Source organism: Camelus ferus, chromosome 2 (assembly GCF_009834535.1).
Source record: "Camelus ferus isolate YT-003-E chromosome 2, BCGSAC_Cfer_1.0, whole genome shotgun sequence".
NCBI lineage: Eukaryota > Metazoa > Chordata > Mammalia > Artiodactyla > Camelidae > Camelus > Camelus ferus.
This window is the reverse complement of record NC_045697.1, coordinates 90,792,178-90,814,033: the sequence shown is the minus strand read 5'-3', so window position 1 is coordinate 90,814,033 and position 21,856 is coordinate 90,792,178. Positions and strand designations below refer to the sequence as shown.

The following is a 21,856-nucleotide window of genomic DNA, read 5'->3' as shown; positions in this document are numbered from 1 at the left end:
CCATCTGCCATTCCCCTCCCTATTTTTGATATTTGTAGGTTTTCTGTTTAAAGAACGTATTTGAGTGTTTTCTTATTGTTCCATCAGTTTTAGACAGAATCTCTTATATTCTCACTCTGTAAAATGAGAATATATCACCCTATTCCTTGTTCTAACTTCCAATTTTTGTTTTTATTTTAATAAAGTTTCTTTATTGTGAAATATAGCATACACAGAAAAATGCCCACCAATAATTAAAACCCACAGATATACAAATGACTGGATAAAGTAAACAACCATGTAATGACTAACCAGGTCACGAGTTAGAACCCCCATGTATCTTTTCCCATCCACAACACTTTCCTCCCCTTAAGAGGTAATCATTTCCTTGCTTTTCTTTATGGTTTATCATCTAAGTGTGTATCCCATAGGTTTGCCTAATTTTTTTTAAACATATATAAATGAAATCATACTCTTAAGTATTCTTTTGAAAATTCTTTCATTCAATATTGATTTTAAGATTCATACAAGTTGTTGAAAGTAGCTGTAGATCATTCATTTTATTGTAGTATGTGTATTCCATTATATGACTATACTACAATTTTTTATGCATTTATTGTTGACAGTCACTTGGGTTGTTTTCAATTTGGGGCTATTATTATAAACATTGCTATTATGAAGTATTTCTTTTCTGGTGTGCATGTACCAATTTCTCTAGTGTATAATTTTAGAAATAGAATTTCTGAGTCATAGGGTATACATATCTCATCTGTTGTAGATATTGCCAAACCATTTTCCAAACTCTGGTACCAATTTACACTCCCACTGGCAGTGTTGAGAGTTTGCCACATCCTGGACAATATTTCTTCCTTTCACTTACATTGTCAAAAGTGACCGTTTATATTCTATTGTGTAACTATAATGCACTTCTTTATGCTTTGTTCATAGATTGGTTCTAAAATTTCTTAATTCATAAGCAGCTTTAAGTTATTTTATGAGCATGTAGATATTCCTCACTGCAGAACAATGTAGTATGCCAGGACTGCATTTCCTTTTCTGTGGTTTCAATGTCATTATCCCCTAGAAACAAAATCAAATAGATTCATATCTTGTACTCCATCAATCTAAGATAATCAACAAATTCTCCCTACATTTTAAAGTCATATATATGTGGAGATAGATAGATAGATAGATAGATAGATAGATAGATAGATAGACAGACAGACAGAACCTAAGGCTATGCCCTAGATTAGCAGATTTTCAAAGTGTGCTCCCTAGCATCTTGGACACCCTTTAGGGAGTCTTATGAGGTCAAAACCATTTTCATAATACTTTTAAAGATGTTATATGCCTTTTTCCCTGTGTTGACATTTACACTAATGGCACAGAGCAATGGTAGACACATCTACTTAGCATATGAATCAAGGCAGTGGCACCAAACCGTACTAGCAATCATGGTACTCCTCACTGTCACACATTCACAGTTGAAACAGAATTGCAAGCATCACCTGAGAATGTCCTTGATAGAGCAGTAAAAGTTGAACATGCATATTTTTTTTTTACTATTCCCTGTGATGAAATAGGAAGTATATAAAAATCATTTCTGCTACATATCAAAGTATGGTGTTTGTCTTGAGGATAAGCTCTGAGACTGAGTTGTAATAGAACTAGCTACTTTTTTCATGGAATCCATTTGTACTTGAAAGAACACCTGAAAACAAACTAGATTTATTCATTGTTAGGTACTTTGGCAGATATTTTCCCAAAAATGGAGTGAGACTTTCATGTCAATGGAAACAACTGATGATATTTGTTGCCAGTGATAAAATGCAGGCTATCAAGAAAAAATTAGAAGTTTGAAAAACTTGTAACTACTACCATGAGCTCAACAGCTTCTCAGTGCCTAAAGACTATTTCTGATGTGATCAGTAGATTTTAGTGAATGTAATTTTTTGTGTGTGTTGTATAAGCAAATGTGTCAACATTTGGAATGTCCGCATAACTCAGTGAGCCAAAATTTTTCAAATGACTGAAAATGTTACAAAATCATACATTGGTATGACAAAGGATAAGAAAGACCATTGACTTCATTTTTCTGACTTTAAATGTTTTTCCTATTATTACATGTTCCTGAAATAAGAACAACCATATTAATTACTATATAGCTTCTTGATTCCAAGACAATCATAAGCACTAGTGAAAATATGTTGTTTAGAAAATGATTCAGGGTTATATGGGTTATCTGGATCAGGACTTGGCAAGCTATGGCCCATGGGCCAAATCCTGCCTGCCACGTATTTTATAAAACTGCAAGCTAAGAATGGTTTGTACATTTTTAAATGGTTAAAAGTAAAAAAAGAGAATATTTTGTGGTACACAAAAACTATATAAAATTGTGATTTCAGTTCCGCAAATACACTTTACTGGAACACAGCCTGCTCATTTATGTATTGTCTGGCTACTTTCTCACTACAATGGCAGAGTTGAGTAGTTGTGACAGAGACCATATGTGGTACTGTCATCACTATTGCTAAAAGGCAGATAGCAAGAGAAGACTAATAGAATTCTATAAATGCCTTCCAAACAATGATAAATGTGTTTAATTAAAAGCACTTGCTTTAAATTGCTATCAGTTATTTGGCAGTATCTATCTTCATGAAAAGGCATTTTCAGAGTTGAAATACGTAAAGTTTCATTGCAGATCAGCATTAACAGATGAATATTTGGAAGAGATTTTGACGATAGATCTGGAGTGTTTTCTGACACCAGCCTCCAATTGTCCAGTTTGCTGATTTTCCTGTACCAACTGGTGTCCAACAATTCAATTCAACTCTGACATTAACTACCCAAAGTTAGTAGAGTCCTTTAACTTATGAGGTTAGAGTCTGACCTCATAAGTTAAAAGGCTCAGACCTATAAGCTTGCCCTCATTTCAGACATCAGCCACAAAAGGGGTACCCAGGCCACCCACACTTTTGCCCAGCCCACTACAAGTCAGAGGTTCCCCTCATTAGATTTGATAATTGGCTGGACTGGCTCACAGAACTCAGGGAAGCACTTTTATTTACATTTACTAGTTTACTGTAAAGGATACAACTCAGGAACAGCCAGGTGAAAGAGATGCACAGGGCAAAGTTTGGGGGAGGAGGGACTCAGTGCTTCCACACCCTCTCCCAGCATGTCACCCTCCCTCCCAGCACCTTGATGTGTTTGCCAACCCAGATGCTCTCTGTATCCCACTGTTTAGGGTCTTTTTCTGGAGGTTTCATCACTTAGCTATGATTGATTAAATCATTGGCCATTGGTGATTAATTCAGCCTCCAGCCCTTTCTCCTGTTGTGCTGACCATACAATAAAAGCCAAAACAGTGTACATGCCGCCAAAGTAACCTGTAGGACCACCATGTATATCAGCTACAATATGGGGGTCTATGATGACTCTGCAGAGCTGGCTCTCAACCTGCTCACAGGTTTCGAGAGAGAGAAAGGGGGATGTGTGAGGCGAGGGTATGTGTACATGAGTACATGTAAAAACAGAACCACTGATGTTAATGAACATGGGGTGACAGAGAGAGGCTCTTCTCCAGGTATTTGACCCTAGAGGTCAGATAAGGACTCAAGCAGGGGAACAAGGGGCCAGACCTAACAGAAAAGGCAGCTGTTCCAAAGCTTGCCCCCTTTTCCTGAAGGATCTCTCAGGGTAACAAGCAAAGGTATGACCAGGCCACCAATCTGGCCCCAGGTCATCTACAGGAAGGTAAAATGTGCACCTGCACTGGGGCAGCACTGCCACCTGGAGCCTTGTTTGTCCCTCCTTGCTTTGCCACTGAACCCTCTCTGTCACAGGAGCTGGAAATGCCTGTGATTTCTAGCCAGGAAATTGGAGGCCTAACCCCAAACCAACAACACTCCTGCAGCCAGAACTCACCCTTCAGAGGAAACGTCTCAGTTGCTGCCTAAGAAGCCTGCCTCTAGAGGACTTCTTTCCTATCAGTCCCCCTTTGCTAGAAAAGTGTCAAAACTGAGTTGCGTGGGATATAAATTACAGGGGGACTGAGCTTCGGTGGCCCTGCTTACCGAGAGGAATTGGAGTTGGAGCAGCTCCTGTGGTGTGGCCAGGGAAGAGGGGTCTCCGCTGCACAGAGACTTGAGCCTTGGGGAGTGTGACCTGTGCCACCTGGGAGTCAGTGGCAGCATTCTCCCAGGAGGGCTAAATCGCCTGGGGGGTGGCGTAGGCACAGCGGTGGCTGTGATCCCCTGGCCATCAATTTATGCTGCATTCATGTGCTTCTGGGTCTCCTCCGCTTCAACTGGATTCTCAGACTCTATGTATGTGTGGACTTCAGATAGATCGGAATGCTTCCTTTCTACAAGCATGTTAATTATTTTAATTTTCCCACAGGTGGAGAATATCTTCTTGACAGAATCCTTGGTCACATTCCCGGTGAGCATCCCAGTGTGCACTTTGGTGGGTTTAGGGAAAGGTCTCCGCCTTTTCCTTCCTTTTTCATCTCTGGGTGGTTTGGGTTGGGAGCAGGAATACTGCCTGTTGTCATGTCTGTGCTGAGGAGGACTTGAGCGGCAGAGGAGCTGCTGGAGTCAGAGGTGCGAGACATGCTGGAACTTTCCTAGCACTTGACATGGAGGAGGAGCTGGAGCTGGTGCTGGTGCTAGAGCCAGAGCCGGGGCTGGAGGTGGACCTAGACCAAGACCTGGTACTGCTGCTACTCTTGGAAATGCTGTGCCTCTTTTGAGATTTATCCTTGTCATAATGCTTCTTACTTTACTCCTTGTTGGATTCTTTATCTTTAGAGCAATCCTTGGACATCTCACTTCTAACTGGAGTTTGGAAGACTTTCCCTGAAAGATTGCAATTTACACCAATTCTGCAACTTGCTTTTCTTTCTTAATTTTAAAATATAGAGTGCTTTGTCATGGTTTTCGGGACACTTTTGAAGTGAGTACATTAATTTATTTCTGTTTCATGTATTTTCCAGTACATCTGAGTTTCACCTGCCATAAGAAGGCAGGTGGCAGAAATCAGGGCGGATAAGCTAAATTGTGGAAAAGGGCTTTGCCACTTTTTTATAGGAGTAATTGTCAGAATTCCAGACTTTATGCTAAAACAATAAACACTTAAAGATGTGCTGTATCTGTAACATTCAAAGCATCAATTTATCACAAGGTTTGTTCACCATGGAAATATTTAGGTATTTTAGCCTAAATTATCCCACTCCTAGAAATTTATCGCAAGCCATTAATCTCAAAGGAAAAAATAACAGCATTTAAAAATTATTTTTATAATTTTTAAAGGTTACTTTCCATTTACAGTTATTACAAAATATTGGCTATATTTCTGGTGTTGTACAATAAATTCTTGAGCCTGTCTTAAACCTAATAGTTTGTACCTCACACTCCCTCACCCCCTAAGTTGCCCCTCCACCCCCCAATTGGTAACCACGAGTTTGTTTTCTATATCTGCGAGTCTGCTTCTTTTTTTGTTATATTCACTAGTTTGTTGTACTTTTTAGATTCCATGTATAAGTGGTATCATACAGTATATGTCTTTGTCTGACTTATTTCACTTAGCGTAATGGCCTTTAAGTCCATCCATGTTGCTGCAAATGGCAAAACATTCTTTTTTTATGGCTGAGTAGTATTTCATTGTGTGTGTGTGTGTGTGTGTGTGTGTGTGTGTGTATACCACATCTTTTTTTATCCATTTGTCTGTTGATGGACATTTTGGTTGTTTCTATGTCCTGTTGTAAACAGTGCTGCATTGGGGTGCATGTAACTTTTTGCATTATAATTTTCTCTGGATCTATGCCCAGGAGTGGGATCGCTGGATCATATGGCAACTCTATTTTTAGTTTCTTAAGGAACCTTCATACCATTTTCCATAGTGGGTGCATGAATTTACATAGAATAATACCCCTTGAACATAACAAGTAATTTTTTAAAGAGACTTTTATTATGAAATATAAAATATTGTGAAATGATTTTAAAAATTCAGTTACAGAGTTAATAATTCAATCATCTTTACAAGAGAAAGCACCACATTGAAAAATTACATTCATAAGAAATAATGTAAAATGCATATGCTAAAATGATTTAATAGTAGTCACAACGTTATCAAATCATGAAATTCAGAAACTTTTTAAAGCACAAATCTAAATTGGGGTTTCAAGCTCAGATGTCTTCAAGACTAGTGGGAAACATAAAATAGTCTGATATAAGAGGAAGTCTGGTAGCCCATGTCATACTGAGGAATGCATGCCCAATCTAAAGACTGTTCAAATTCAAAATTTTTTTAAATATTATGCACATCAAATAAAACAACTGTGGGCCAAGCTGTTCTGAGTTTACTGCCCATTTGCAACTCTGCCCCAAATGAATTTCTAGCAATTCATGTACCCAATCTTTAAAATGGCAGACAGCACTTCTTTAGGTAGTTGTGTGGATATGTTCTTAAAACATCTGGTTAAAAGAAGAAATTGTAAAAATACCTTCTTTCACATTTACTTGTGAGAAATTAGTTATGCCCAAGAGTGAATTAAACTGAAATGAAATTTCATTCATTAACCAATAGAAAACCACATACCCTAGTACATTATTGCTTAATAGGAAATATTTATGTAAAAAATAAAGTACTGGTTTTACTAAAGCCATTGTTCAGAAACATTCAATCACTTCACTAAATACATCAGTTAACAAGTTTTGCTTTAACTTTTTAAAGGGTATTTTGTTGAAGAACTTTAGTAGATTTCATACTTTAAGTGAAAAGTAAAAGTTCTAATCTGAACATGTAAAATTGCTAAAGCTCAAATGGCTGTAACCATGTTTGTTTATTATGCCAACGCAGTTTCACAGAATTTACAACTTTGTATGCCATCAGTGACTTCACATTAATCATTTTAAAATAGTTTTTAAAAATTAAGGTAATGGAGGCATTAGAGGGACAAATAAAATCTCCTTTAAAAAGGCTACAAAGGCACCTTATAATTCAAATATCCTTACTGGACTAGGAATATATATTTTAAAATAACTCATAGACAACACATATTCAAACAAATAAAATTCAGATACATTTATTCCAAACCTAAAATAGTTTCTACTTTTTAAAAACATTTTAGCTCTTGGCTTGAGAAGTTTAACATGAAAAGAAAGCACCAAATGTAGCCAAATCTTCCATGTAAAAAAGTTACTAGTTATTGTATGTTTTCTGTAAAATAAAGTTTATATGGGGCAAGTCAATTTCATTCGTGGCCATTAATTTCTAAAATTAAAAAGCCAAAGCTGTTAAGTACTTGGCTTAAAGTTAGATGTTTAGCAAACTCAGAGTATGTATACAAGAAAATGTTAGAAGACAGTTTTTTGGCAGTTAATGCAATAGGTCTTTCATTATTTCCATTTATCATGAATTGAACTTTTCAAGTAGGGGATGTATGTTTGGCATTTTTTTCTAACCTAATATTTCGCAAAGTTGTAAAGTTTAGCCAAGTCTTATGACCTGCATTCTCATATTCAATTTTAATTATTAAAAGCACTTAAGTACAAAGCATCAGGATTTTTTAGAATTCAAAGTTAGCACTGATTTTACACAGCGTAAGTATCCATGGCAGAAAATTAAAATTGAATATAAGATTATAAATTTATGATGGATCTATAAAAGAAGTGAACATGGTTCTCAAATCCAGTCAATAATAGAAATATCATGTCATGGTGTACAATACAGGCTGATGTATTACAAATTTAGCTTGATTTAGCAGTTCTTTAAAAACCAATAGGGTTTATATGAATACATTTATTTTAAATTAATAAATTATTCATAATTTAAAATGTACAGTTTTCATAAATAGTAACAACAGACTAGACATGGAGTATATGGGATTTCCACAACCAGTAACAAAATAGTTCAAGATTATGTCATCCAAATACTGGTTTAAAATTATTCAAATGTATTTAAAAATTATAGCTGACTGATCTGTAACACTGAATTCCACACTAAATTGATAGCAATTAGATAATATAGTGCTGTCTGCTTGTTCTTCACATCATCAAGGGATGAAACTCCTTTTGTAAGAAACATGATGGTTGCACTCATTACATACAGTGATCCAATTAGTTAGCATATTTATGGAGGAAACGTTCAAACGCATCATAGATGGCTCGCCTAAAATTAAATATGAAAGAAAAACTACAAATAATTAGCAAAAAAGGGGGACAGACAGTGCTTTTACTATAAGTTATTTCCAAATGACCTCTGGCTTGCAGTGTGACCTCTCCAAATAGCTGTGAAAGAGGCAGGTACTTCAGGGTGGGTGTTTGGATCCATGCAACTTCACCACTAAGAAAAATTTCAAATCTACTTCCAACTGATGACGAGTTCATAAATACCATCCTTTTCTGTGAAGCACTTTTTTGTGCCTTAAAATTTATATAATATATATGTATACATTTATGTATGAAATATGAAATGATAAAATGAAAAAGGAACCTGTTTCTTTAATTTTGTTATTTGTTGAAAACTAACTAGCTTTATGACTTTTCAAGATACAATATTCAGTCTGCTTCATAGATTATGATATAGCAACTGAACTTAAAAGCCATAGTTTCCTACATTAACTTCACTAGATACTTTAATTCATCTGGCCTCGGTCCACAAGATATTATTTTTAAGGCTTATTTTGTTTTTGTTTCTCCTATTGTCAAATACATTTTCATTGTAGAATATTCAGAAAATCCAAAAATATAAAGTATCTGTGGTTAATCTTTTCTTCCAGGCTTTTTTCTTTTTTTTTTTAATGCTTATGTCTGTATTTTCATCCAGTTTAAATAATAACCATGAGATCATATTAATTCTGTATTGTATTTGTTTGACTAGGCATTTCCCCACATCCTTAAAAAGATATTATCTTTAAAACTGGTGCCTGCTATAGATTGTGATTTCCAATTTGTTGGGAGGACAAAGCTTTCTATCACGCTTATCCTTATTTGACTCAAAAATTTGTAAAATGAGGCCTAAGGTTGCAATCTGGTACATGTGTACATGGTACAGGGTTAGTAAAGGTATATATATGCCTTTTAATCTGTTTATTTATTTTAATTTAAAAAAGTTTAATGAAGAAGGTACTGAGGATTGAACCCAGGACCTCGTGCATGCTAAGCACATGCTCTACCCTCCCCCCCGCCTTATATGCCTTTTTAATTATTTGAATAGTCTCTTACTCAACTTGTATTATCAATCCGAAATAACTTACCACAAAATATTAGAGCACATAAAGGAGTGGCTTGTTTTACTTTTACATCTGGTGAGTGAGAAGACTGAATTTATAAAATTTTACTATTCCACTGCCACCTAAACTCTGTTAGGTTTTGAAGTGACTGGAGGGGAGTAGGAGAGGCCAGATAGCATATAGTGACTCCAACTGAGCAAGTTATTCAATCTTTTTGTTCCCTGTGTTTCTGTGACGATATTAAAAATAACATATGAAGCAATTGCCCTAGTACTTGGCACACATTAATAGCTAACATTTATCTCTTCCTCAGATGAAGCCTTCAAATGAGCACTTACGAGTTTTTATAGCTGCTTTTGATGACATCTATTCTTCCTAACGCCTCTCAGCCACATGCCCATGTAGATACATAAAAGAATAAAGGAAATTTGATAACAATTTACTAAAGTAAGCATGTGGGCTCTCTGCATTCACATGTATAACAGAACTTTAGACTCTTGAGCAACCCAAGCAACCCTAAGTACTCACAATTTTTGTTTGTTTTTTTGTTTTAGTTTTGCTGTGCCAGAGGGTCACTTGCGTATTGGGTAAGCAGTCTGCTCACTCACCAACTAATGGGAACTCATATGCTAAATGAGTATTTTTTAAAAGATCATACTGTAAAAAGACATTACAGACTTGAAGCATTAGCCTGTACCTCAAAAAGGTGACATCTATAAACTGAACTCGTAAGCAACAACATACAAAGAATTATTTCTTAGATAAAAAGAGCTAAAACATGTCAAACATGCAGCACACAATTCTTCTATTTATGGCTATCCAGCTGGCAGTTCTGGAACACTTATGCACAGGGCTCTGATCTCTGTACTTTATGTGAACTAATTTATTTAACCATTAATGATAAATCCTCCAGTGATACTTGTTACCATCAAATTTGAATAGAAGTAGAAATAAAATAGGATATCAAAAAACTAGAATAAAAGCATAAAAGTTTTTATAAGTTCTAACATGTTGGAGTCATATAAGGTCATTAACAATAAAATAACAGTATTTCACTTTTCACTTAAGGTTCAGTATTCACTTAGCTACTGAAAAACTGCTAGATTATTCCACAGATGTTCAGGTCACTCTGAGAGAAAACCATCAGAGTGGAGTGAAAAAATCATGATGAACCAAAGCCAGTTTTATAAACCCTGGTGTTCCTCCCTACACTGTAAAATACCTGGCTATTAATATTTGAAGAGGGTAAAAAACACACAATAAAGCATGCCTGTCACATGCTATTTCTCAGTTCTCTAGAATAAAAAAGAAAATAAAAGGATGAGATAGGAAACATTATCACAATGTGAGAACTTGAGAGAGGCAGGGAGGAAATAAGAGGACTAAAACATATAATAAAAATACCCAATCTTTTATATTTGTTGAGCCAAAAGAATCCCCAAAACAAACACAAATAAGTAGATACCTGTTAGAACAATCATCTTACCTGAAGAGTCCTTGTTTAAAAAGATAAGCACTAATATGACCCCCTTCTAGATATCGGATTTCACAACCAGGCCAAATTTCTTGTAGACTTCGAACTCCTGTTCGTGGAATGTAGGCATCTTCTTTGGCTTGAACCACTATGATGAGGCTTGGGTCAACTGGAACTAGGTACAGGATTTTTAAAGATGCAACATATATACTTTTCAGATGCTCTCAGAATTTTATATAAATACTAGTAATCATATTAAAAAAATACACCATACAATGCAGTAAGTAAAACATTTGCCAAACTAAAACTTTTGATTAAGTTGAAAATCAACTATATTATACCATAACATTATAATATTCATCTCTAATACAATGAGATAAATATTCTAAAGAAGATACAAACTCAATGTTTTTAGTGGATAAAATGGTCTTAAGAGTTTCATGGATAAAATTTAAATATGACACATTTAAATAACCAACTTATCTTAGAAAACACATTGTAGAACCAACAATAAATATACTCATTAAAATATGAAATTATCTTGTAAAGCATCCTTAAAATATTTCACATATTATGAGCATGATTTTCACATATCATCAGCAAATATTCTCAATTTTATATAAAAATTAATACCTGAGAAATTTGCTACATGAGTACATTCATCCATGACTCCTTTCATAAATATTAAAGATTCTTTCTGAAGATTCTTTCTTCTTTTTTCTTTAGTGAGTAGGTGGTATGATTGAGTACTACAACTTGTATAACTACTTTTGTTGGTGGAAAGCGTTTGATTGAAGCACTCCATCTTAGAGGAACCTTGCAACAAGAGTCCTTCTGATGTGGCACTGACAGATGTTTTACTAGGTTTATGGCACTCAGCAGGTTTTGAGGACACAACTTGGTCTGTCATATCTAAATTTAAAGTTCTAGAAACCAGATTAAGGTTAGTTAGCTTGTCTGCACTGCTAGGGAAGCGTTTCACGAACTCTTGTCCCATTTTGAAAGAATCTGTCTGAATATATGAAATAAAAGAAAATGTCATTTAATATAAAATAGGATTTTATTTAACAACCTTGTTAAAACAAAGAGAAAACACAAATGACCATCAATGAAAAATGGATAAACAACATGTGGCATATACATACAATAATTATTACTCAGTCTTAAAAGGGAATGAAATTTTGACACATTCTACAACGTGGATGAACTTTGAAGACATTATGCTAAATGAATAAGCCAGACACAAACGGACAATATTGTATGATTCTACAGATTTATAAGATATCTACAGTAGTCAAATTAATGGTGACAGAAAGTAGAATGGTGGTTGCCAGGGGCTGGGGAGAGGGGGAATAGAGAGTTTTGTTTAATGGGTACAGTTTCACTTTAGAAAGATGAAAAAGTTCTGGAGATGGATGGTGGTAATGTATGGAGGTGATGGCTACACAACAATGTAAATGTACTTAATACTACTGAGTTGTACGCTTAAAAATAGTTAAGGTGGTAAATTCTATTTTATATATATTTTACCACAATTAAAAAGAGATGTCAAAATTTAACTGAGGACTAAGATACATAATTTATACTTTATTGCTAAATGTTTCCTACAAAACAGTAAAAACTATCACTTAGCCTGCATCATGTTTTTACTGCCAAAGTATTGAAATCCATAATTCCCCTTAACATTAGAACTTCCCAAAGTCTCATGAGTGCATCCTGGAAGTAATATATGAGCCACCCTAAATCATTTTCTCAGGCTGAACTAAGAAGAATTAAAAATTATCAAGAAAAAAACATTAACTGTTAAAAATCTTGAAAGTATGTACTAAGTTTAAGGACTTATAAATACAACATAATTTAAGTAAAAATAAACTTTGCCAGATACTAAAAGCAAAATCAAAATAAAAGAATGACAGCCTGGGAGAATATATTTGCAACTTACAAGACAAAGAGCTAACTGCTTTAATTTATTAAGAGCTAGAAGTGAATAAAAGGCCCAAAACCACAATAGAAAAAATGACCAAAGGATATGCATAAAAGTCACAGGAAATGAAATACAAATTGCCCTTAGACTAATAAACATGTTCAATTTCAGTTAAATTAAAAAAATAAATTTAAAAAAGTAGATTAAATAAAACTTTCACTATTTGGTTGACTGAAAAACCACGGAAGTCTGATAACACTGAAACAGACACACATGTTCCTGCTGTAAATTCACACAACTAGAATTAGACAAAATCTAACATTACAACTGCATATATCCTTCTGCTCAGCAACATTTCAGGAATTTACACTTGTGAAATGATGTATATACAAAGCTACTCATTGCAGCACTGATAATAGTGGAAGATGAAAAACAACATAAATGCCCATCAACATGATACTGGTTAATAAATCATGGTACATCCATCCATAAAATAGGCTGTTATGCAGCAGTGAAAAAGAAAAAGGAAACATCTGTGTACAGACCATTAAAAAGGGAAGAGAAAAAAATTCGTATTTCTGTTCGTTTGAAAAATTCCTTGAAATGGTAAATAATATAGTGGGTTATTTGTTGAGACAAATTGGGAATAGGTAGGAATTGTTTCACTATATATCTTTTTATACTTTTTGATGCTTGAGCTATATGACAAAACAACCTATTTACAAAATTAAGAATGAAAAATTGGTTGAAAGCAAGGGAAAAAAAAAACTTGTTAACAGAACAAATCACTAAACCCATTCAGATCACAGGAACATAAAAAGGAAGGAAAGGAAGTTTAGTACTATCAGGAAATGTAAGCTCAAAGCATCCTAGAATTACTCAGAGTGGTTCCCCAACAAACTTAACTTTTTTGATTGGGAAAACACAATTTTTAAAACAAAAAAAGAAAGAAGCCATCTTGACATTTCTTGAATATTCATTACTCTGAACTAGTTCTAATTGAGACAAATGGACTCTTGGATACAACCACCAAGAGTGAGGCACAGAGAAAAAGTGCTGGATAAGAATACACTGCCATTTCAGACAACCAAAATTTATGAACCTCTCTTAAGAAAATGCATGCTAAGTTTTCAAAGTCCTAGTAGATAGTAGAAAAATTCCTTTTCTTTTTGAGATTTCTTGAGATTCTCGGTAACTTTCAAACTGAATGTGCAAAGTTTTAAAATTCATAGAAAAAAATTTATGGAAACAATTGGTCACCTTAGGGAACTATTCATTATCCTGAAAACTGGTAAATTAAGGGAAGGAATTAAGCATTTATCCTACTTTTCTTATATGAACTTAACTATGATATAATCAATTAATAGGCAAGGAAAGTGCCTTTTAATAAAAGTATTCAAATTAATAAATGAAAAAGAAATGACATAGAGTATCAGCATTTTGCAACCCTCAATGAATTAACAGACATAAGCATTAAGCATCAATGGCTGCTTACACCACTAAAAAAGAGAATCCACATTATGTGCTTCCTACACTCTTACCAAAGAAATAAAAACTGAGTTTAATCAAGCCTCTAGAACTAGTTGCCAATTTACAGGCAATATAGAGTGTGGAGGAACGCGCTAAAACTGTACCATGAGAATGCAAACAGAAAAATCTAGACTGTGAGAAGCTCTACAGGTAAACAGCCCAAGTTCTTCAACACATAAATTATAAGGAAAAGAAAGAAATGAAAGGCAATTTATAGATTAAAAGATACTTAAGAGATACATCAAATTTAAAAAATAGTGTCTAGGGATGCACATTTGGACAATAAAATTATCTTCAAGACAAAGGAAGTAATTACTGTAAAAATCAGGATAATAAATATTAGGAGGAGGAGGACCTTTTGATTTGGACACATGAAACTGGTTTCTGGGTTGGGTGGTTAAGTTCTGAGCTGGGTGGTCAATTTCTACTCTTCACAATTACAAATATGTTTGACATTTAATAAATGTAGTAAGCTATACATTTGCTTTACATGATTTTCTGTATCCATATTTTATTTTAAAATGAAGAATTTTAGAAGAAAAAATAATACTCCTTTTAAAAAATTTGCAATTCTTTTCAAAAATCTGAATCATTAAAAATAAGCTTTCTCCCAAATGACATGCAAAAATTAAAAATACTTACTCCACAATATTCGAGCATGTGAATAATTTCTTCTTCATAAACTGTCTGTGTATAATACTGTTTTTCCAGCTCTCTCCAGTTAATTGATTTACTTAGTACACCCTGAAATAACAAACTAAATTAAGATCAAATCATACCATAAAGCAATTTGTCCAATAATTTGATTATTATTACTGTGTAGAAAAGAATTAACAAAGTAGGTTTGAGATTTCATATCTTTAGAAAGGTCTGCTTGTACGGTTGGCCCTTAACTAGAGTCTGGGAATTTGACTAGTGAACAGTTCTGATACAAAATTCCAAAAATTATCAAGTGGGTTACTGTGCCTAAACTCCTCATACAAACAATGTAGTTTCTTCTGAACACCTGATTTCCTTCTAGAATTCTGGTACATACTAGGCAGAGGGTGCCTAAGTGACTGACCCCTGATAAAAACCCTAGACTCCTAGGCTCAAGTGCACTTCACTGATGGACATTTTACATGTATCGTTACAACTCATTGCTGGAGGAATTAAACATTTTGAGAGACTCCATTGGAAGCTTATGCCTGGTGTCCTCTGGACTTTGCCTGTGTGCCTTTTCCCTTGGCTGATTTTGTAGTTTATCTTTTTGCTGCAAATCAAGTTTTAGTAGTGAGTATGACTATAAACTAAGTCCTGTGATTCCTTCCAGTGAATCACCAAACCTGGGGGTGGTTTGGGAACCCCTCCTCAAACGCTTACCTTTAATTATATATAGCTATCTAAATATTAATTGCAATTAAATTACCGTAGTGAAGACCCCAGATGCTGTGGACCAAGACAGACACGGAATCAATGGCATGGGCTTAGGCCAGTTGGATACTGCTAAGGAAGCCATCTGTAACATAATAACAGAGATTCTGTTTAAAGTTTACATTCGTTCAAATGAAAAATATTTAGTATTAAGAAGTATTTTGTTTAGTAGTTGGTTAGGTAAGACATGAACTCAGAGTCTCTAAACACTTGTGAGAATGTCTAGCAACCTCGCCAAATTCCCAAGTCACAAATTCAACCGCAACATACAACTTCCCCCTGAAAAAGCAATAAAGTGTATTAGGAAATTTTAAGTAACCACCAGACCCTTCACAAAGAGCCATCTTCTATTGGGTAAATATAGAGCAAACATGCTGAGGTATAGATGCTGTGCAGCAGGCTAAGCACACTCACTACCTAAGTGACGCGCTCAGGTAGAGCAAAATCATAGCTATAAAATCTCAGACTTTTGAAGTTGACTGAAAGATGTGGAGAATTTGGTGAACTACAGAGCAGATTATATAACTGATATAAAATAATGTAATGTGTGTGTTTAGAGAAGGGAAAAGTTATTTTTGGCTAGAGGAATCAGAAGCTTCATGAAAAGGCTTGAGTCTTTTAGGGGAAAGGGAAGTTAGGGTCTTGTCTTCCATATAAAGAGTATGATCAAAGGCAAGATGGTGAGGAACACAGAGTCTGGTAGGGAAACAGCCAACATACTTCAGCTAGGCTGGTCAATAGAACACATGTGGTCAGGGATAGGGGAGATAGGGAGGGCTAGAAAGATTGATCAGGATCAGATTTGAGGTCCCTCTGTTCTGTAGATAATGGGGAATTACTAAAGAGACCTGAGCAAAGAACTGTCATTGTCAAAGAAGTGATTCAATGAAGCTAAATTGATAGTACTTTCTTTATAAGATTGATTAGAGAGGGTGCTATTTGAGGTAGGGAAACCAGTTAATAAGTAGTAGTCCAGCTGAGAGTTATAAGGCCCTGACCTAGGTCATAACAATGGAAACATTATTAGGTAGAAAAATAAATCTTTTCCCACCTTTAGGTTTCACTGTCTGTAGTTTTTGGTTTTTTTTTTTTTTTTAATTTGAGTCTTTGAAGCTAACTTTATCAGCTTCACTCTTTGGTAGTTGCTTTAAATTTGAGTAAGCTTTTAAACTTAATTTTATAATTCAAATGACTTACAGAATACATATATATATGTGTATGTGTGTGTGTGTGTGTATATATACACTGAATGACTAATGTGTCCAGGAAATGAACCAGAGCATATTTCTGGCCCTCAGTTAACCAACTGATTTATGAAGAAAACAGACTGCTAAACAAGTAATCATAGTACAACGAAAAAGTACATGTTACTGAAAGATGAAGTATATTCTGGGGTAAGACTGGGAATCAGGAAGAGCTTCTCATAGGAAGTAAGCTCTAATCTGGAACCAGAAGGGCAAGCTGTTATTTGGGCTATGTAAAAGGGGATGAGGGGCACTAGATGGATGCTGGCACCTGACAGAGCTAGAGCCCAGTTCAAGCCTTTGGCAGGTTTTAAGCAGGAGAAAGCAGAGGTCAGATTTAGGAAGATCACTCTAGTTATGGTGTGGAAAAAAACTGTTAAGAAAAAGAGTAAGGAGAGAAAATACTAGATGAGAAAGCAAGCAGGAGGCCATTTCAGTACACTCTAGAAAGCAAAGGTAAAATAGGTTCGTGGTACTGGGGATGGAAAGAAGAGAAAATGAAAAGTATTTTCCAAATTAGCTATCTTCACCAACTTAATAGCAGAATAAGGCATTTATAGTTGAGATTTAAGTTCTATAATCAACTTTTAATAAAATATTAAATCTAATACCTGAGATATAACTGTGGAGTAAGTAGTATAATCATGCCTATATAAATCATACAAAAAATAATATCATTACTTCATAATTGGAACAGAAGTTTAGAGTCTGTTTATGCTTTCCTCAGAACTAAAATTAATTCCACACCTAAAGTGAATTTTTAAACAACCAGATTCCCTAGATCTTTTTATCCCCCCAACACTGTACAACACCCTTCAGTGCTCACAGCCCACAGGTAAGGAGACTGGGCAATGGTTCAAGGCTCAGTTTGCTCTGGCATGGGTACACTATGAGAGGCCCACAGTGGAGGACCCACCATAAATCCACTACCATGCTCAATTTCCTAGATCTTGTAAACATAACATAAATATCAGTTGAAATAAAGATGCTTACGTGTCCGCCCATGGATATTCCGGTCATTCCTAGAGGTCCATAACCCTCCCTCTCTAGCCAGTGCAAGAGAGCTGCAGATTCTAAAACAAGAGCTCCTCCCATCACAAAAAGGTCAGACACATTTTTTAAGCTGGACCTTCTAGCCTCACAAAACAAAAAAGAAAATTATTTATTCTTATGTATTTATATTTTAACACATGCAAATTTACAACAGGCAGCCAGACTTCATGTTTTCTTTTAAAAGACTAGTTAGCTAAGTAAAACAATGGAATAAATTGATGAAATTAGAATAGTGCTAACATTATTTATTCTACATATTAATTGCCTAAATCTTATTTTTATAAAGTTCTATCCGTTTTACAGCATATAGTCTTTATTGAATTTCAATTATTTAACAATTTTGAAGTCCAGAAAAGAATACCTTATTTATCTGACAGAACTTAAAACTGTTAAAATATTTACGGGAGAATACTTTTTCTATACTGTCAAGTTTTAGTTAAGTTACCACTAATGATATAAGGAAAAATAAATTTATACTTTCCCTTCTTAGAAAAAAAAATTACAATAGAACTTAAAGCATACATTTTTTAAAAAAGCAATGTAAAAGAATTTAGCCTAATACTAGGCTCTTGTATTACCAAAATCTTAAATGTTACTTATTTTCACAGGTTATCTAATTTATGAATATATTAGAAAAATACATTTTTATAAAAATACATGTTTTGATTAATTTAAATAAATACCAATTCAACTGAAATTTTCTGTTTTAGAAACTGATTTTTACATATAAGTACATATCCTTATAAGAAGTGCTTAAATACATATTTTTAGAATCCAGAACCATTCTTATATAGTGATAAAAATATTATTTTATTACTAAAGTGACCAAGTTATAATCTGTTTTTTCAAAATTTAATTCATATAAAGACATACTGACATAATTAGCTCCTAGATGAAACCTTGTCAAAGTATACAAAAATTCATTTTATCAATGGTTATGATCATGTGCAAAGAACCAGATGCCATAGGAATGCCAAGCTATGAAAAACAGAATTCTGGCCCCCAAAGAGCTTATGTCCACTGTCCTACCACATCCTCTTAGAGCTCTAAGTCCGTAAGGTAGCTTTTTCTTTATGGAAAATATATTATCTTCTGTCAAAACAGATTATATTCATGCTTCATTATAAAAAAGCCCATTTATCCTTATATTTGTTTCCAACCCTCATTCCAGTCTATTTATGATCACATAATTCCCTGATTATTTATTTTGGCCTGGAATGGAAGTTTGAATTCTCAAGTCCACTTCAGTTGGTTCTTTTATATAGAAGTTACTGATGTAGGTTCTTGGACAGAGGTTACTTTTAACAGTGGACTCAGTCAAATTGTTCAACCACTTTCAATGAAAATAGGCTTAAGATGGCTTTGAGTAAGAGAGAGAGAGAGAATGAGAATGTTTATTATTATTTAAGTTGCAAGCCATTTCTTACTTAGGATGAGTTGTTTGAGAAAAATAAAATACACTGGAGTATTATATTTCTTGGGTACATAATATCTGATGAGATATCTTATAAACATAATTCTCACAGCAATTCTGCATGGAAGAAATTAGATAATTTTCTCACTTTATAAATGAGATAACTGATATTTAGCGAGGCCAAGGCCATACAGTTAGTAAATGGCAAGTTACAATTCCAACCTACGTCTGTATGACTCCAAAGTCAGAGTTTTTCTATTAAGCTCATGCTGCGTCTCACTACAACTAAATAAATTCTTTGGTTTTTAACCACCTGTAGACAGGGTAAAAATGATGCACCTAGTTCTGAATTCATTGCTTGGTTCCAGAATAAGAATTCTTGAACTATTAAGTCTAGACTTCGATTTTTCACAAGGTTTCACAAAGTATATTCTAACCTATCCTTCACAGGATATAGGTTTGCCTCTACCCCACCTTGCTTTTCCTCCAAACCTTTTTCATGTTATGACCACAAACAATAAGTGAATTCTAACTCTACCTCTCCAGCACTTACCAACTCCCTACTTCTCCACTTACAGTTCTAATAGTCATCACAAATTTAACATGTCCAAGTTAGAACTTCTGATTTCTTATCCATGATATCCAATTTATTAACAAGTCTTCTTTCAACTTCTAAATTATGTCTCAAATCCATTAGAACTTCTTTCCATCTCCACTGCCAGCACCTCAAAGTTGTCTTTTTCCCCCTGTGTTATTGCAGTAGCTTCTTACTTGATTTCTCTGCTGCTGCTCTTGCCCCAGTAAGCCAGAGTAAGCCTTTCAAAACATAAATCAGATCACTTCTCTGCTTAAAATTCTCAAGAGGTTTCCCACGGCACTTACAGTAAAATTCAAAGCAAACTGGCTCTTTGTACTTTGACCCTTGCCTACCTTTCTGACCTCATCTTGTACTACTCTCCCACCAAGGGCTGACACCAGGCTTGTCATTTAGTCTTCCTTCTCTGAGAATGATTACCTCCAAGTCTTCTCCTTGGTAGCTCCTTCTCATTTTATCATGTCTTTACATCTAACACTGCTCCACCCTGCACCTACCCCCAGTATTCTTTATCCCATTTCATTTTCCTCATGGCATTGATAAGTATTTGGAATTATCTTATTGATTTTTATCTATCTCCCATACTAGACTATAAGCTCTATGAAAGCAAGAACCTCGTTTTTTGTTGCTGTCCTCCCAGTGTTTAGGGTCAAAAATCTATGGAATGAACCAAACCCACACACAATATAGATTACAGAAATGCAAAAAAACTGACTTCAAAGTTCATCATTTTAAAAGACAGGAAAGAAAGTGTACCTTCAAGTTACCTATACTACACATTGCAAAAATAAAAATAGTAGTGTTTAATTTCACAAAGTAAGTAAATGTACTTTAAAAAGGTAAACATTTTATCCTTTCTTTGGTTACACTTTGACAAATATAATATCTCTTCAATCAGCCTATTAAAATTTCTTATTTATCTTTTCATCAGATATTTAAAATGCATAAAGCTTAAAATAAAAATTCAAGATAACACGCCTACCACAGTTTTATAATAGAATTTTTCTTCCAATAACACTTGAATATTTAACTTAAAAACTGAAGACTACCAAATCTTAAGACTGCTGAAAATTCAGTATAAAGACTGGAAAAATAAAGGTAACACATACTTACATTTGGTCCTTGGGTTTCCTGCAGCCATTTAAGGATGTGGGTCAAAGAGAAAGTTTTAAAATAATTAAGTACATTCTATGTCTCAAAACACATTGACTTAGGCAAAACAGTTCAATACAAGACAATTTAATGCTGAAATAACTATTTTATAGTCATCTCAAATAGGCTGTTTAGAAGTTCTCAGGTTTTTCAACTTAATTATTTTCCTTTTTCTTTTTTAAAAAAGTTTCATTAAGATATAATCATATACAATGAAATTTACCCATTTAAAGTGTACAATTCAATGTTTTTAGTATATTTAACAGGATTGTCTAATCTTCAACTTAATTTTAAAATGAAGTTTATGGCTTTTTCCATTTATGTTTATTATAGAAAGTCTAGAAAATACAGAAAAGCACATTAAAAGAAAAACTACTTTATCTTCAGATAACCATATTAATATTTTGGCGTATTTCTTTCCAGCATTTTCCCTTTTGCACAGTTTTAAAATAGATTTTCTGTTTTTAGATTTTTTTGCATACCTATTCCATACTGTAGAGTTTTATATCCTATTTTTGCACTGTAAGTAGTTTTCATTCATTATTATAAACTTTTTAATAATAACTGTTAAAATTTACTGAATGCTTGTTATTTACCAAGCACTGTTCTAGACAATATTAACTATTTAATACTCTGAATAACCTAAGAGATTATTCCTGTTTACCAATAAAAAGTTAAGGTACTAAAAGGTTAACTAACAGATCCAAGGTCATACAAGTACTAAGTGGTAAAACAAGTAATAAAGAAATAAACATAAAACAACCAATTGTATAACATTCCAGTGTTATGAACCACGATTTACTTAACTTTCTATTATTATACATTTAAGCTATTTCTAATGTC

General features: G+C 34.2%; 1 protein-coding gene, 1 non-coding gene and 1 pseudogene across 7 annotated transcripts in view; all 3 read right to left on the bottom strand.

The window, feature by feature from the left end:
• Positions 1 to 4,231: 4,231 nt before the first annotated feature.
• On the bottom strand, positions 4,232 to 4,936 carry LOC102506198 (annotated as a pseudogene).
• Positions 4,937 to 5,927: 991 nt separating this feature from the next.
• Positions 5,928 to 21,856, bottom strand: part of ABHD18 (abhydrolase domain containing 18) — a 37,235-nt gene continuing 21,306 nt past the window's right edge. For 3 of the 6 annotated variants that reach the window (XM_032463272.1, XM_032463275.1, XM_032463290.1), the window contains 7 exons: positions 20,975 to 21,002; positions 17,793 to 17,931; positions 15,551 to 15,640; positions 14,785 to 14,886; positions 11,322 to 11,700; positions 10,701 to 10,863; positions 5,928 to 8,151 (listed from right to left, as the gene is read on the bottom strand). In XM_032463272.1, the coding sequence (XP_032319163.1) occupies positions 8,100 to 8,151; positions 10,701 to 10,863; positions 11,322 to 11,700; positions 14,785 to 14,886; positions 15,551 to 15,640; positions 17,793 to 17,931; positions 20,975 to 21,002 (953 nt within the window). In that variant the 3' untranslated portion in view covers positions 5,928 to 8,099. Of the gene's footprint in view, positions 8,152 to 10,696; positions 10,864 to 11,321; positions 11,701 to 14,784; positions 14,887 to 15,550; positions 15,641 to 17,792; positions 17,937 to 20,974; positions 21,003 to 21,856 lie in introns of those variants that run through there. The other 3 variants (XM_032463264.1, XM_032463301.1, XM_032463282.1) reach the window with 3 other exon arrangements.
• Positions 17,599 to 17,734, bottom strand: LOC116659365. Its single transcript, XR_004314723.1, has one exon. It is a non-coding gene; the product is annotated as a small nucleolar RNA SNORA42/SNORA80 family (small nucleolar RNA).